The sequence below is a fragment of the Aptenodytes forsteri genome, unplaced genomic scaffold (genome assembly GCF_000699145.1).
Source record: "Aptenodytes forsteri isolate BGI_AS27 unplaced genomic scaffold, ASM69914v1 Scaffold492, whole genome shotgun sequence".
NCBI classification, from domain to species: Eukaryota; Metazoa; Chordata; class Aves; order Sphenisciformes; family Spheniscidae; genus Aptenodytes; species Aptenodytes forsteri.
The window spans coordinates 979,577-996,315 of record NW_008794172.1 but is presented as its reverse complement, the minus strand read 5'-3'; the positions used below and the strand labels follow the sequence as shown (position 1 = coordinate 996,315).

Here is a 16,739-nt window from a genome sequence, read left to right as displayed (position 1 = left end):
CGGGAAGGCTCTGCCCGCGGAGGGGTCGCGGGGGCTCGGGAGCGGCCGGACCCCGGTCAGCGCGCTTGGTTCCCTGCTGCGGCCGACGTCCGCGAGCTCCCCGGGCTTTTCGGTGCTCTTTGTGCCGTGGTTGTTCCGTAAATAGGATGAATGCAGATTTGCGCAGTTATTTTTTCCTAGTTAAAGTCTATGATGCAGTTGAAATCCACAGGGATTTTTTTTCTTGTTTACAGGATTAAGCTCTCCGTTATTTGATATTTATTCTTTCTGTATTTTTATAGAAAAATGGAAATCGCCACTCCTCCAACGTCAAAGTGTATTATATACTGGAAAAGAAAAGTCAAGTCTGAATATATGCGTCTTCGGCAGCTCAAGAGGTTCCAGGCAAACATGGGAGCTAAGGTAAAGACGTAGGGATGGTAGCGCTAGCTGAAAGGATATCTCCTAAAGACTTCGCTTTACCTTGTAGTATTTGAGCAGCTATCAGACAGGTGCTTCATCCTGCAAATTGCAAAGCTGTATTTTCCTTGTAAGCTGGATAAGTTTGAAGAGATGCTACTTCTGCTCATGGTCCATTGTTAGCCTGGAGCCGTGCAGTCAGCGTCTGTTGCACAGAGAAGTCTGTTGGCTGAGTGCTTGCACAACTGCAGCACGAGGACTCATTTCCACTTGTTCCCACTTGTTCTTTAAAGTATCTGCTTGCTTGAACCCTCTCAGTGCTGGTGGGTTTCAGATGACTTACTCGGATGCTCCTCTCCTTGGCAGGCAGGATTTTAGAAGAGGTTGGCTGGGATCAGGAGTTATCAAAAGCTAATGGCTGTCGGGTAGATGTTCAGCACGGTTTTGTACCAATGCTGAGTTTAATTAGAGTTTCTTCTAATGAGTATCATCAATTTGAAATGCTCTGCCTTGCATACATTTTTATACTCGAAACAAAATCTCAGGAGGTGTTTTAGTGTTCTCAGCATGATTTCTTAAATTTTGAGTGCTTCTTTCTCTCATTTCAGGCTCTGTTTGTGGCCAACTTTGCAAAAGTTCATGAAAAGACTCAAATTCTGAATGAAGACTGGAAGAAGCTTCGAGTCCAGCCGGTGCAATTGATGAAGCCAGTCAGCGGGCACCCGTTCCTAAAACAGGTGTGGAGAGGAAGAGGGGCACGGCAGCAGTAAGGGTGGACTAGAACCAGGGCTTTGCAGGGAGCTGTGAGGATACGGGATTGTTTTTTGTGTGTGCTGTCCTATGTCAGTGTCAGGCCGTGCCTTGCACTCTTGTGGGATACAGAAATGGGGAAAAAAAAACCAAAACCAACCCAAGGCCTTTCCTGTGAAGAGGTCCCAAAGAGTGAATGCAGGGCTTCACTGCGTTTGTCCTGAAGTGCGATTTCCCTCTGGCTGTGACTGCCTCCCAGGGGCGGTTTCCTCACTGCCCTTCTCTGTACTCGTATTCCAGTGCACCGTTGAGAGCATTTTCCCGGGATTTCCAAGCCAGACGCTGTACATGAGGACCCTGAACACGGTGGCGCTGGTGCCCATTATGTACTCCTGGTCCCCTCTTCAGCAGAATTTCATGGTATGTAGGAAGGCTCTGGGGCACGAGGTTTTGGTGTGATTAGTGTGTAGTTGTTACATGGTTGTGGAGTGATTATACCTTCTTGAACCCTCTTGTTTCAAGTGATGTCTGCTCGAGAGATGACGGAAAGTATTGTTTTAGTTGCTTGTTTTGTTGAATCCCATTAAACAGCCTTGTATCCACGCTGTCTTACCCAGCTAGTCTCTCCTTTACACCTGACTCCTTGATAGGGCCACCATTATTTCACAGGATTCAAGGAGTAAATATGGTTTGGGGTTTGTTTTTTTTTTTTCCCCTAAGATTTTTCTTCCCTTTTAAATGAAGAGTTTTATTTCTTAGGCAGGTCCTTTGTGACTGGATTACCCTGCTGGCCTCGTTGTAAGGATGCTACTGAGGATCAGTTCCTCTATCATAGTAGCGTGGGGAGTGATTTAAATGCAGATTCTGGTGTGGTGTAGTTAAGATTATTTGTTAAACAAACAGGTGGTCTGCGGCTAGCCTGGCTCTTTGCCTGGTGTGGGGTGTGGATGTGTTCCTGCAACCTGCAGGGCTCTCTGAAGCCTCCCGTAGCAGACCGGGGGAGCAGTGACACCAGCGACTGTAATGCAAAGAGTCGGTCGGTGTGCCATGGCAATGAAGGCCCAGTGTCCTTGCTCCTGTGGTTAACGCGAGAGTGCTCCTCAGCTTTGGCTGTGCTCCTCCGAGGAGTGAGTTACCGGTTTGCCTTTCAGTGTTCCAAGTTCTACTCTGCCTTGAACACAATCTCTCTGACATTTTTTGGCTGTTTATTATTCTTGGCAATGTGTGTGTTTCTGAGACTCTGTAAGCCTTGGAGGCACAGCTCTTCTTTTTTTAAAGCGAATTGCACTTTCAGGGGTCAGAGTTATGCTGCTGGCATGGGATAACAATGAAATGTCGGTGATGAGACATCTGAAACTGCAGCCAGGGAGGCTGAACCTTTGCACTGTGTTGTCTGTGGGTCTGAATGGGCAGGAGCAGCCTCGGAGACACGGCCTGGCTGAGAATCGGCAAGTGCTGGTTTTCTGAATTGTACCTGATCTCTTTTCAGGTGGAGGATGAAACTGTTCTGTGCAATATCCCTTACATGGGAGATGAGGTGAAGGAAGAAGATGAAACTTTCATTGAAGAACTTATTAATAACTATGATGGGAAGGTTCATGGAGAGGAAGGTAACCTGGGAGCAGTCAGCACTGTCCGTTCAGTCTCTTGCAAATAACATATCGAAGTAGTTAAGAAGTCAAAAGGTGGCAGCAGTAACCAGCTTTTCTGTGGGAGCTCTTAAAGCAGAAAAACAGGAACATGCCTGCTGTTCTAGTTTGCAAGGACACAGTTCTGTCTTTTGATATCCTGCTCCATTCTAGGCCTGGGGTGCTCTGGAGCCTCTGCTCTTGTTCATGGGGGTTCACAGGAGTGCCTTGGGGTGCTGAAAAATATGCTAGAGGTTAGGAGGAGCTCAGCAACCTTGTTTCGCTTGTGACCTTAGCCAAGGCTTTAATCAGGCTTTTCTGAAATGAAAAGCCAGGGTGTTTCCCTACAGTGCTGCCTACCCCATCATGAAACTCTGCCTGGAGGGAGGAAGGCAGTGGAAAACTCTGGTATGGCCTGTCCTCAGATTGCTAAAAATGATACGCTGCTCTCATGACTGGCATTAAAATCCCACCTATCCCTACAAAATTGCGAGGCAGGTTCTAGTTGTTAACAATGTCGTGTGGCTGGCTTGTGATTTACCACCATGAGGAATGTGAAAGATGATGGCACACCCACAAACTGGCTGACATCTCTGTGTTTCAGAAATGATTTCAGGGTCAGTCCTCATCAGCGATGCCGTGTTCCTGGAGCTAGTGAACGCCCTGAATCAGTACTCGGACGAGGAAGAGGAAGGACACAATGATTCTGAGGTTAAACAGGAGGATGGGAAAGAAGAGCTGCCAGTCACAAGGAAAAGAAAGCGAATTGCAGTGGAAGGTGGGTTTGGCCACAGAAATTGGGGCTGTGTCCGTCACGTTTCCATCCTGCCCTGCCTGAGTAGCTGGCCAGTGCTCTCCTGCCATCACTTGGTTATTAATGTGTCACTAAGGTCAGTGATCAGCTTGGCAAGTTCTGGTACGGTAGTCGAAAGCAGAAGGGAAGTCGGTTGTTCTTACTGTCCCCTGCGGACAGGATAAGAAGTCATCAGCTTAAAGTGTGGCGAGGAAGAATTTAGATGAGTCACCTGGAAAACCATTTCATGGCAAGATTAGCAAAGCAGAGGGGTGTTGTCTGAGGAGGCTGTGGGATCTCTGCTCCTGGAGGTTTTAAAGTGCTGGTCTGGCAAGCGTCTGTCAGTAAGTTTGTAGATAGATGTGATTCTGCTGTAGGCCAGGGAGGTGGATCTTTTCAAATCCCTTCCAGACCCGTTTTCCATGTATTAGTGTTCCTCTTCCCTCTCCTGTGCCAGCTGGAGTTCTTGTTGCATAGAGGAAGCTCTGGTTTGTGGGATTTTCATGTGTCCTGCGTGACCTTGGGAATGCTGACTGGTAGTTTCATCTTTGTCTTTGGTTTATAGTGATACGGGTAGCACAAATACCAGGACCTTCCGTAGATGTAGAAAAGCATTGTCTGCAAATCCTGCCTTGGTAAAAATAAATAGTAGTACTCCTGAAGAAATTGTTAGTACTTCCATCAATACATTATGCTACTCTGAAAGTGGCAGAGTGCGCTGCATCTGGAAATGCCTTAGCCTAGTTGCAGGAGAAAAGGTTTATCCGTTGTATATGGGATTACATTTCTGTCTCTTAAAATACAATCCTGAACACCTACCAGAATTGCTCTCTGTGGAAGAAGGAAAGACATGTCCGCATCCAGCTTAACTGAGGAATTGTCTCTCTTCTTTTTCTTAGGTAACAAGAAATGTTCAAAGAAGCGGTTTCCAAATGACATGATATTCACTGCTATTTCTTCTATGTTTCCTGAATACGGTTTCCCAGATGATATGAAAGAGAGGTAGAAGATCTCTACTTAAGTTGTCTGTTACCTTTCTTAGCAACAATTGAAATCTGTATTTCAGAAAACAGCGCTGTACTCTGACCAGAAAGTAAAGCTCAGGTGGCTGCAGGCACCGTGAGCAGAGTGGTTTTTGAGTGTTAGAAACTTTAGTTTAGCCTCAAGGTATCTGGGCCAGAGTCCTACTGGCCCAGATAGTAATGTAGTTGTGTAAAATGTCCCAAATTAGGAAAGCATGCACATCTGTGGGCGTTTCTGTTTGTCGAATAGGTACCGAGAGCTCACAGAAGTGTCGGACCCGAACGTGCTGCCGCCGCAGTGCACTCCCAACATAGACGGGCCGTGTGCGAAGTCGGTCCAGCGGGAGCAGTCCCTGCACTCCTTCCACACCCTCTTCTGCCGCCGCTGCTTCAAATACGACTGTTTTCTGCATCGTAAGTGCAGTCTCGGCCGGACGCTTCCCTAGAGCCCTTTTCTCCTCATTTTTCCTCAGTGCTTCATACTTCTGTATGCCTTGCTTAGTGTCTGTGCTGCAGTCTTTAGAGGGTGGTGCCTCCCCGGAGTTTGCAGTGGAGCCTTAGGAGCTGACAGGTGCCCAGAAGCCTTTTGTAAAGACGGCTCCACTCACTTCCTCAAACGGATGGTAAACCGACCTGCGTGGCCGTCCCCTCTTTCTCACCATTGTTCAGCACGCCGCATTCGAGCCTCCTGGCAGTTTGTGCGAGAAATACTGCCGCAACTAGACTTTACCCTTGCTTTGCAGAAGCTCATCAGGGAAAGGCATGAATGTTTCACTTCCAAAGTCTGGACATGCCCCTGTGTTTTGTTGCCTCACGAACTTACAGCTTCTTCTTAGTCATGTTCCTGCGGTTTGTCCTGCCAAAGCCTTTTGGATACTGGTTAGCTGTTGGACCTGCTGTTTCCCAGGTCTAAGGGCTTCTTTGGAAAGTCACAGGACTCCTTCCAGTGAATTATTTATTAAAAGATATAATATTAAGATCATGTGGTCTTTTTTTTTTTCAGTCTGAAAGCAGATCTTTTTCCTATGACCTCTCCTTCCCAAATGTTCCCCCAGTGCTGCTGAGTCCCCATCACGGGTTGGAGCAGGGCTGGCCAGGAGGTCCTGCCGCCTCGTTCCTCCCTGCTGGGAGAGCTGCTCGGGCACTCTTGCTGACTGCCTCAGGCTCCCACTCACCTTTGTTGAGTTCGTGCTGCCCCTGTCCCTTGCAGCGTGGGGGGAGACCCTTGGAGGATGCTAATAGTAAAGATAACTATTATTTTTTCAGCTTTTCATGCTACTCCTAATGTGTACAAACGAAAGAATAGAGAGACCAAGATCGAGCCAGATCCTTGTGGAGCAGACTGTTTCCTCTGGCTGGTATGTTTCTGTGTTGCTGCTTTTGAAACCACGAGAGAAGTAGCCTGGCCAGCCCTGCTCTGCAGAACTCTGTGGGTCCTTTTCACAACTTTGATGATTTTTCAGAATTAGTTCTAATCCTCATTGGATTCAGGGGAGCATGAATCCAAATACAGACCTTACCAGATGCATATTTTAGCAAATCTCCAACAAAGACTAATTTCATGGCTAGCAGATGGGAAATTGTGGTGACAAATGATTTCTCTGGACTCAGTGCAGCGTTTGAAAAATGAAGCCCAGGTTCAAAATGCTGGGGAGGGAATCTAGCGTATGTGGGGAAGGCTCAAACTATTTTAAAAATGATCTTTCAGAAATACAGCCTAGCTGTGTTACCAGGGATGAGAGCTGCAGATCGGAAGAGCTGGCTGCAGGGAGGTGGGTGCGCCTGGTGGTGTCGGAGCTGGTCAGCTGGCTCAGATACAGGGTGTCCTGGGGAGCTGCGGGGCTGGAGCAGAGGAAGAGGCCAGGAGAATTTCGTTGCCAGGGCAGGAGGCAGGGGAGCGGACTGGAGGGCCAGGGCCAGGGAGCCTCTTCCGACCGGGCAGCGGTGCTGAAGGAAGCGAAGTGGGAATGCGCAGTGCGGGCAGCTGGCAGGGCCTTGGCAGTCGCTGAAGTGACCGCGCATGGGGGGTCTTCCACCTTCTCTTGGTGGTGGCAGGGCTTGTCCCAGGGCCTGTGGAAAAGCCTTTCTGTGTTCCCTGGTCATCTGCCACCTGCCTTGTCTTCTGCTCTGGTTGCAGGAAGGAGCCAAGGAGTTTGCTGCGCTGCACAACCCCAGGTCCAAGTGCTCAGGCCGGCGCCGCCGGAGGCACCACGTGGTGGGTGCTTCTTGTTCAAACACCCTGGCTTCTGCCGTCGCTGAGACGAGGGAGGGCGATAGCGACCGAGACACGGGCAACGAGTGGGCCTCTAGCTCCTCGGGTACGATGCCACCCCAGAGACACCCCTCTCCCCTCTGGCGGTATGAGCAGTAAGGACAGGCAGCACCTCGCAGCTGGGGCTCTCCCTGTCTTGCCTCTGTGTCCCGCACAAGGGTGTGGAATTCTGAGTTAGCAGAGTCGGTGTTTACAGCTGGGCTTAAACAAACATGAGGGACACCAGCCCCTGCCCTTGCTGCTGTGGGATTCATTGTCCTCTCCCAGGAAGGAGGAATGTTGCCAGGCAAAGCAAGAGCTTTGCTGGGACCTGCAAAGCCAAGAGCCTTCAGCTCTTGAGCACCTTGCTCGGCTGTGCACGAGGAAAGTGCCCCTGGCAGGGCAGTGCCCGGGCAGCGCTGGTCTGTGCGCTTGCCCTGCTGCAGCACAGAGCAGGGGCCAGGGAGATGTTGAGGCAGGGGGCTTGTCTGTGGACCTGCCAGGGGTGAGCGCTTCCTCGGTGCCGCAGAGGAGCACCAAGCTGCTCCTGCCACACCAGGGGAAGTGGTGGTGGCTGGGACAGAATGAGATCCTGGGGGGGCAGAGGACTCCTGTACGTCTGGGTCCCGTCTCGGGCGGGAGAGGAGAGAGTGGCTTCCTCATCCTCGGGCCTCTCTGGTGCTGCTGCCATAGTCAGGGGGCTCCGTCCTGGGCCAGCCCTGGAAGGGGAAGGTGGCATGGTGGCTCTGGTGCTGCCTGGCAGCGAGGGGGCCAGCGCCACCGTCCCAACCGGCGCTGGGCTGCCTGACTAGAGGCGTGCGGCAGGGAGCGTGGTGCAGGGCTGCCAGGAGGTGTAGGGGCAGGGGTGAGGCAAGATGTTGGGCACTTCGGGGGGACCGCTGCCCTCGGGAGCTGTGATGGCGGAGGTGCGTTCTCCCATGTTGTGTTTGGCCTAACGTCTGCCTTTCCTGCCAGAGGCAAACTCCCGCTGCCAGACCCCCACCAAGCAGAAGCTGAGCCCTGCCTCCTCCCAGCTGTTTGCGGTGGAGACGCCGCAGGAGCCCGTCGAGTGGACGGGAGCTGAGGAGTCGCTCTTCCGCGTCTTCCACGGGACCTACTTCAACAACTTCTGCTCGATTGCCAGGCTGCTGGGAACAAAGACGTGCAAGCAGGTGGGTGCCTGGAGAGGGCAGGCACTGCAGCGCCTGGCCCAGCGGCAGGAGGGAAGCCTTGGCCGCTGCTTGCCTGCTATTTTTTCTTCTCTGCCACAAACCGCCTCAAGGAATGTGTTGCATCAACACTTTGTGGACTTCAGTGTTGTTATTTTGCAGTACTGCTGCTGTTTGCAGAATGAGCCCTGCGCATGCCCATGCTCTTAGCTTCCTCCAGAGTGCCTTGTCTGAGGCCGGGCGCGCTGGCAGGGCGGGCGCTCTTGTTTCCCAGGCAAGAGAAGCAATGACAGCCGTGGTCAGTGAAACTGGGGGCAGAACTGCCTGCTTACTGCTCCAGGGACTGGGAGCCCCCCTGTGTCTGCTTGCTTACACTCTCTCTATTTATGTTTTAGATAAAAACAACTTGAGTACACTGAACTTTGTTCTTCTTTTTGCTTCTGTTCTTTGGTAGGTCTTTCAGTTTGCAGTGAAAGAATCACTTATAACAAAACTGCCAACAAATGAATTAATGAATCCATCCCAGAAGAAGAAAAGGAAGCACAGGCAAGTGTTGGACAAGCTTGTTTTGTTCTTAAAATGCAACCAGATCCACTGCTTTTTGTGCCAAAGCATTCCTGGTAATCCCCATCTGGCTCCCATCTGTGCACACATCCCGCTGTCACACAGGGCTGCTGGTGCTGCTGGCTGGGTGCTGGCCCCTGGCCTCTCTTCCCAGTGCTGCTGCCCTGGCTGGGAGGCTCTGAGGCCTTGGGCTCAGCCCCAGAGGAGAGGGCAGCACGGTGCCTGGCTGTAGTGCTGCACTGCTGTGGGAGGGACGGTACCGCTGTCCTAACAGCAGCCTTAGCCTCAGCTCCCTGACTTATAACCTACTTTTTGTTGATCCCAGTGTGTCCAGTATTAATCTGGATCTAGCATTTGCCTTAAATAACTAATGCTGTAGCTGCGTCGTTCTCATCTTCCTCTGCTTTACGGCTGGCTGATGGTTATTAATGCATGAAGCTGCCAGACAGCCTCGCTGGAATCGCCTGTCTCCTGCTGCTGTGCTGACCGGTGGTGCCGAGCAGTTGTGGCCAGCTCTTCCTGACGGAGGCTTGTGCGTCCCCTCAGACCCTCTCTGTTTCTCTTCCAGGCTGTGGGCTGCGCACTGCAGGAAGATTCAGCTGAAGAAAGGTAGCGTTTGCTGTGGCTGTGTCACGCGAGGTTTGCAAGGCCACTCACCCGCGGGATGGAGTTCTCCGGCTCTGACTCGTGCAGCAGGACGGCAGTGTCCTGCTCTCCAGCCCCGCAGCTGCAGCAGCGCAGAGGGGGAGCGTCTCCCCCCAGCTGGGCTCCTTGGGGTGCCACTGGCCAGCCCTGCTGCGGCTGTGCCCTGGGAATTGCCGCTGTGCCAGTGCTCTCGCTGAGGCAGTACGTGCGGTGTTGTCTTGCTCCAGCCAGAGGGGAGGCTGAGGTTTGGCGTGCAGCCCCACTGTAAAATGGGCTGTTCAGGGCAGAGCAGACGTGTGCCATGTGTCGGTAATCACAGCCATGTGTCTGCGGGAGCTGTGTGCTGGGTGCTGCTGGGCTCCCTGCCCTCTGCCGGCAAACGGGTAGCTTGCACCTTCCTTGCTCCAGAGCCCTGGCTGTGCTGCTTTCAAACATTTCTGCAATGTGCAGCTTCTAATCTGGGCATTTCTCCTCTTGTTCTAGATAATTCACCTACCCAGGTGTACAACTACCAGCCCTGTGACCACCCCGAGCATCCCTGTGACAGCTCCTGCCCTTGCATCATGACTCAGAATTTCTGTGAGAAGTTCTGCCAGTGCAACCCTGACTGTAAGGAGAAACCTTGGGCTATCGGGCAGGAAAGCAGCCAGCTCTCCTGACACAGACCAGAGGGAGGGTGCAGAGCTGGGACTTGCTGGAGGCCTGCTTGGTTCTGGCATTCACTGCTCTATCCATCTGCAGCAGTTAGATTAGCAGTCTGCTGAAGTCCAAGGGGAAACTGTTCCATGCTGCCCTGTGACTCTCAGCAGCTGAGATACGTGCTCTTGTTAGAGAATGCTTGTCTGCATGTCTGTATCCAGCATCAACAACCCGCGGGTGATGCTGCTGGTTCCCTGAGAGCAGGATGTGTGGCCAGCAGTTAGGGTGGGAGATGGGTCACTGCTCTGCCATGGTTATTTTTCCTCTCTGGGCTTCCATTCCCAGATCTGCAATGGAGATAACCACGCTTGCCCACATCGGTGGGGCTTCTGAGGGTGGATTCGTTAGGGGTTATGACACAGCTTGGGGCTGGAAGGACTACAGGGTGACTGGGAGCCAACTCAGGCTCCAAGAGTCTCTGTACTGACCTGTTATGTTTATATTATCCGAGTTGTTTATTTTCAAACTGCACATAATCAGTCCCAAGAGGCAGATCAGCGTCTTCAGCCACGCAGATAGGAAGGACGCTGTGCATGGTCTGTGGTCTGCTAAGTGTGAGTGGTGCTCAAAGCTCCCGTGCACGCAGAGTCTTTCTGTGATTTGCTTCCAGCTCCTGGGTGCCCAGGCTGCCTCACGTTCACCTTGTCTCATTGTGTTCTTAGTGAGCGCTGTCCTGGTGACTCCGGGGGGGGCAGGAAGAGGCTTTCTGGGGGCTCCTGTCTCTGCTGCCCAGAGCAGAATGGGTGTAGAGCTCTTTATTAGCACAAAGGCACCTTCCTTATGTTAGCAGGGTCGTGGGCAGGCAGCGTGGCCCTTGGTCACGGACGGGCTTAGTTCTGTACCTGCCCGGGGCCTGTCAGGGTGAGACCTGGCTCGGGAGGAGCTTCTGTGTTCCTGCAGGGCTGAAAAACCTCATGGTGCAAAACCGTGGGCTGTGTTGCTGCAGGTCAGAACCGCTTCCCAGGCTGTCGCTGTAAAACCCAGTGCAACACCAAGCAGTGCCCGTGCTACCTGGCCGTGCGGGAGTGCGATCCGGACCTCTGCCTGACCTGTGGGGCTTCAGAGCACTGGGACTGCAAGGTGGTCTCCTGCAAGAACTGCAGCATCCAGCGAGGTCTCAAAAAGGTATTGACAGCAGCATGGCTCTGGACTGCTGGCAGGGGGCTGCCTCCGGGTAGAGCTGATAAAGAGAGCTCCTGCTGCGTGGGAGAGGGTGTGTGAGCCACCCGCAGCTGTCTGAGTGAGGAGGTCTGGAAGAGAAGCTGCTCTGCCCCAGGCTTCTGTAGCACTTAATCTGGATTATGGATGTGAAAATCAGGGGACAGGAGTTACATGAGGAAGGGTGAGAGCAAGGGAGCGTAAAAAATGACTCCAGAGAAAGGTTAGGTTTTGAATTCTGCTGGTCAGGGCAAGGGACTGCACATAAAAAAGACCAAAATTCAGAGAAAGATGCAAATTAGTGGGTGTCAAGTAATGTGCAACTCCAGCCTAACGATGCTATGACCTGTAAGCCTGTAGGGAGCCATGTGTCACCTTAAACCAGGGGATGCTGGGTGGACTCTGGCTCCCCTTTGCTCCTCGGAGTTACTCAACCCCGTGATGTTGGGACTCCGAGCATGGCAGCCAGCACAGCATGGCTGTTCCTGGGCACTGCCCTAATCCCGGCGTGTGCAACTGTGCCGGGAGGTGGAGAGCTCTTCACTGTTGCTTTCTGGTCTGCCTGATGCACGGGGTGTGATCTCTGTGTGCTGGGAGGTGGTAGGCCTGCTGACCGTAACCGTTTCCTTTTCACCTTGGCTCCAGCATTTGTTGCTGGCGCCGTCAGATGTCGCCGGCTGGGGGACTTTCATCAAGGAATCTGTGCAGAAGAATGAGTTCATCTCTGAGTACTGTGGTGAGGTCAGTGCTTCTGCCCGTGCTGGGGCTGCTGTGCCGCGTGTTCGGGAGGCTGCGTTTAGTGGCAGTGCTTCCTTCAGCTGCTGGTCCAGCAGGGACAGCGTGCCTTCCCCAGCTCGGCTGTGGCCATGGGCTCACTCTGACCAGGTTTAGAGATTGAATCTTGCACCATTTTGGGACCCATCTCAGTACCTCTAGGCCCTCCACCGTGGAGGAGTGTGTTGTGTATGTGCTGTTCCCTGGGAGCCCAGCTCTTGTCTCTGCTCCCTCCCTAGGAGCCCTGGCGAGCTCCTGCCCGTGGGGTGGGAGGGCGGGAGGATGTTTCCAGGAGGTAGGCGAGCACTGCTCCTCGCAGTGGTCCTCGCTGTGCCCTCAGGTGCTGAGTCTCTCAAGGCATCTCCTTCTCCAGCTTATTTCACAGGATGAGGCTGACCGGCGAGGGAAGGTCTATGATAAGTACATGTCCAGCTTCCTCTTCAACCTCAACAACGGTAACTCGCCTGGGGCTTCGAGGGGTGGAGGAGACTTGGGCTTCCTGGCAGGGTGCCGATGGCTGGGTGAGCAGTCTCAGCCGATCTGTCGCCTGAGCAGCAGACCTGTCTTTTCCAGCTTATTTCACAGGATGAGGCTGACCGGCGAGGGAAGGTCTATGATAAGTACATGTCCAGCTTCCTCTTCAACCTCAACAACGGTAACTCGCCTGGGGCTTCGAGGGGTGGAGGAGACTTGGGCTTCCTGGCAGGGTGCCGATGGCTGGGTGAGCAGTCTCAGCCGATCTGTCGCCTGAGCAGCAGACCTGTCTTTACACTACAGTTTTCTTTTTTTTTTTTTTTTCCTTAATAGATTTTGTTGTTGACGCCACCCGCAAAGGAAATAAAATCCGCTTTGCCAATCACTCGGTGAACCCCAATTGCTATGCCAAAGGTGAGATATCCCTGCCCAGTCAGATCTTGGTGGGGGAAGGTTCTCTGGGGTCCTGCTCAGCTCCGGGATTGCAGCGGATTCTCCAGGGTCCCAAGTCGCCCTGAGTCTGTGGGAGCAGCAGAACTTCAAAGACCCAGACAAAGTCTCCTCCTCTCTGCAGCAAATCACATTCCTGCTGGTGAGGGCTCAGCTCTGTGGTGGCCCTGGCCTCGCAAGGAGAGACTGCTGCTAGAGAGCAGCTGGGAGCTCCCCGGGGAGTGCCCCGTTCCTGCCGGGCAGGAGCTTGGGTACCGTGGCCCCGGGGGCTGGCAGCTGGCCAGGCAGGGCAAAAGTGCTGCGAGACCTCCTGGCCTGAGCTGGAGCTGCACGTCTCTGATGTCATCTCTCTGGTTGCAGTTGTGATGGTGAACGGAGACCACCGGATAGGGATCTTTGCCAAGAGGGCCATCCAGGCAGGAGAGGAGCTCTTCTTTGATTACAGGTACCTTGGGGAGCGGCCGGCTGGGGACTGGGGTGCAGGGTTGACCCCACTTTCTGCGTGCATGTTTGTGGGGAGCGTGGGAGGTCATTACAGCCGCCGTGACTTTCCTATCTTGTAGGTACAGCCAGGCAGACGCCCTGAAGTATGTCGGCATAGAGAGGGAGACAGATATCATCTAGGCTCTGTGCGGGGCGGTCCCCAGCACACCTTGCTGCTGCACCTTGTAAGCAATGCCATGTTTGCTTCACGCTGACATGACTGCTGCTGTTCCCGTTGCTGTGTGTGTCACAAGTGCTACTTTCCATCCAGACGCCCAGAGAGAGACTCGGGGCAGGAGTGTGAGCGGCTGCTGCCAGGGTGGCAGCTTTGCCAGCCCTGGGCTGGGGCAGGCTCTGGAGCCTTGCTCTGCGGGCGGTCTCCCGGGCTGGAGGGGAGCTGGGGCTTGAAGAAAAGCTGTGGTGCAGGAGGGACAGCCGTGAATTCTCAGTCTCTTTCCATTTTCTGCCGACTGCTGGAAGAACAAGAGCGAGCGAGGTACCACCCGCACTGGGACGCGGGGCACAGCTGGGGCAGAGGGGCTGGTGCTCCCCTCCAGCCCTGTCCCCTGGGATAAGCTCTGGTCTCGAGTGCTACCTCTTGCTGCCTGTTTTGTCCTGTTGACGAGGACAGCGACAGGGTTGGAAGCCATAGAGACACGGCTGCAGCGGTCCCCAGGCCCCAAGCTGCTGTCACTGAGGCACTGTTTCCCCTCTGCCCCAGCTGGCTGGGGGACAGACCGCCTAGCCGTGGCCGGCGTGGCACGATGCTTGGGGATGGGGAGAGCAGCACTATGCAAAAAGTCACTTTGGGTAGGGACGCCACTGAGCTGGTTAGAGACAATGTTACGGGGGTGCTGCTGCAAGCACAAGAGGGGTCCAGAGGCAGCAGGAACCCGTGAGCCTGAGGAAGCCCTTCCAGCCTGTGGCGTTTTCTCATGACTGTGGGGTGGCTGCTTGGCTTGTGCCCGTCCCCAGCTGCTCTGCTGCCTGGCTCTTCTGGGGCTGGCGCGTGGATGCTTCTGCTGGGCAGCTTTGGGGCCGCGGGGGGGGACTCCTGCTGACCGGCTGGGGCTGCACCCAGAGTGGGAGACGGGCCTTGGCCACCCTGCACCCAGGCGGGCGCTTCCTGACCATGCGGTACCAGAGCTGGTTCCTCCACCGTCCTCTGTCAGGACAGTCCCCTTCAGGCAGCACAGGCTCTGTGGGAGGTGTTGGGCCCTTCAGGAGCCAGCAGAGCAGGGCCCCTCAGGGCAGGAGCCTTTCGTTGCACAGGACTTTTTGAATGTTGCTGTGCTGAGGTTTGAACAGGGTGCAGCAGACCTGCCGCTGCCTGCGGTGACCTGCCTAGAGGTTTCTGACACCCTGGCCCTGGGGATAAAGGGGAAATGTTCTCTGGCAGGGCGAGGTTTGGCCTTAGCACCCCATGCAAAAAGAAAAAGAAAAAAGCACTTTAATCCTCAGCCGGCAGCTGGGCCCCGTGTACCGCTCTGGGGGTGGAGGGACCACAGACGTCCCAGACGGCTGTCATCCCTCAGCAGCACCTTTGCAGGGATGTTGCTCCAGGCCTGGGATGGGGCAGTCTGGATGGGGGGCTCTTCCCTGAGCAGGGCCTGGGGTGACCTGAAGGATGGGGCTGCCCGTTGGAGCCACGTGCGCTGCCAGCCAACTGCCTGGCCTGATGCTGGGTGCTGGAGGGTGCTCTGCCGGGCACCGCACCAGGCTGTCCAGGGGTGATGAGGGCCTGGAGCTGCGGGCTTCCAGCGCTGGGCTCCTGGGATGGCACTGAGACAGTTCCTCTGGCAGGGAGCCCGGCTGATCACCCCCTTTGGGGGCAGTGGCGTGGAGGGTGGGTGGTGTTTGTCTGGGGGCACCGCACAGAGGTGAGCAGTGCTGGGGCCCTTGTCGCCCTCGTTTGGGGAACCACGGGGCTCCCAAGGCACAGCCCTGTCCCAGCCGCACGGTCCATGAACACAGAGAGGTGCTGGGTCTGCGCCAGGAGCCTGAGCCCTCCCTGGCATGGCCCATGCCATGCCTTTCCCAGCCTCCCACTGCGGCAGGCGAGGCTGGCTGTCCGTCCTTCCTGATGTCTGTGATGCCTTCCTGGGGCTCCTGAGGGGGTTGGGTCTGTCTGGAGCAGTGCTTGTACCCTGGCACCTGCCTGAGCCCCGCTCCCCATCGCCTCCTGCTGCCTCCGTCCGCCCAGCTCGCCCCGGCCCTGTTCTCTGCTCAGCGTCCTCTGCCACCTTGGCCATATCTGCACTATGCCAGGCTTGTGTCTGTGGTTTGTTGATGGTGAATAATAATGCACTTTAAAGATAATGTGGCTTGTAGCCTTTGTCATAATAAAGTGGTAGCGAACATCCTCCCACGGCTTGCTGGCCTCTGTTACCTTAGGGAGCAGCTGGCAGTGGCACATTCCCTGCCTGTCTTCTGCCTGCTGCGGGCTCAGCCCAGCTGTCCCCTCCGCGGTGGTTGGCACCCTGGAGCCTGGCAGGGCTTGTGAGCGTCCCGGTGCCACCGGCTGCCTGAATCAGCACTGGCTCAGGGCTGGGAGGTGACAGAGGTGCACAGTGGGGAGAGCAGGACATGCTCGTGTGTGTACGAGCATAGCAGCAGCCTGAGCTGCATCCAGCCCCGGCTCTCTACATCCTGCGTCCCACTCCGGGAGTGGGAATTGCTGTTGTCCGTGCCAGTCCCTCCCCTGGGTGCAGGCTGAGCCACAGGGAGGGGAGAGGAGCTGCTGCCCCTGCATGCCCAGGCTGCCGAAGCAAAGGCTGGGAGTGTCAAACGCCGTCATTCTGCCTTTATTTGAGTATCTTCACATCTCATTCAACAAAACAGGTTTTTTAAAAATAAAGTGCCCAGTGGAGCTAGGCCTTTGGGTAGATAAATGCATTTCTGTAACGTCGTCTTACCACAATACAGCGAGTGAACAGGAGCTTTCCCTGGGCTGGAGGTAATCGGCAGGACTGGCACTTCGTACAGAGAAGTAGCAAACTACAGACCACGTACCACAACACGCGGAACGTAACACCCGACAGGAGCTTCCGTTTGGTTTTTTATACAAACCGATAGAATAAAAAAATCAGAGTGTAGTAGAATATCCAGCAACAAAAATGGTAGAAAGGATCTGTACCTGATCATATGAAAGCAGCATCTCAGCAAAGTGCGGTGGCGTCATGCGCGGCAGCGGCGGCCGTTGCCCGCACGGGCAGGGTATTGCTCGGCACACCCCGGGCTGTGCCCTGAGGCTGGGTATTGCGTGGCTTCCTTCGTGGCTCTGGCTAAGCGAGCAAAGCAGCGGGTAATCTACGCGCAGTCGTCGCTAACGGGGCGGCAGCAGCCAGGCGCACCAGGCACGCTCCCCTGTGAAAGGGAGGGTGGGCTGCCCAGCCCCAGGGCTCCCTGATGGAGGCAGGGCAGGTTTTGGCAGCTGGTGGGAGGCAGCAGCCTGCCTCTGGCACAGGGGCTGCCAGCGTG

At 54.6% G+C, this 16,739-nt stretch overlaps 1 protein-coding gene across 1 annotated transcript; it reads left to right on the top strand.

Moving 5' to 3' along the window:
• Positions 1–49: 49 nt before the first annotated feature.
• EZH1 (enhancer of zeste 1 polycomb repressive complex 2 subunit) lies at positions 50–15,622 on the top strand. The gene is made up of 19 exons (XM_009282842.1): positions 50–402; positions 1,008–1,136; positions 1,450–1,569; positions 2,639–2,759; positions 3,382–3,555; positions 4,470–4,572; positions 4,843–5,006; positions 5,859–5,950; positions 6,730–6,910; positions 7,819–8,015; positions 8,467–8,558; positions 9,145–9,185; positions 9,705–9,830; positions 10,867–11,045; positions 11,724–11,819; positions 12,226–12,307; positions 12,660–12,740; positions 13,137–13,221; positions 13,340–15,622. Exons 1-19 carry the CDS (start codon positions 286–288, stop codon positions 13,398–13,400), a joined length of 2,241 nt encoding a protein of 746 aa, XP_009281117.1. The 5' UTR covers positions 50–285; the 3' UTR covers positions 13,401–15,622.
• Positions 15,623–16,739: the final 1,117 nt, after the last annotated feature.

What these genes read in the sequence shown, in the direction of transcription:
- EZH1 (XM_009282842.1), top strand. Translation starts at nt 286, where the DNA reads ATGGAAATCGCCACTCCTCCAACGTCAAAGTGTATTATATACTGGAAA. An exon ending in ATACGACTGTTTTCTGCATC is followed by an intron (nt 5,007 to 5,858) that starts GTAAGTGCAGTC and finishes TTATTTTTTCAG; the next exon opens with CTTTTCATGCTACTCCTAAT. An exon ending in CAGACTGTTTCCTCTGGCTG is followed by an intron (nt 5,951 to 6,729) that starts GTATGTTTCTGT and finishes CTCTGGTTGCAG; the next exon opens with GAAGGAGCCAAGGAGTTTGC.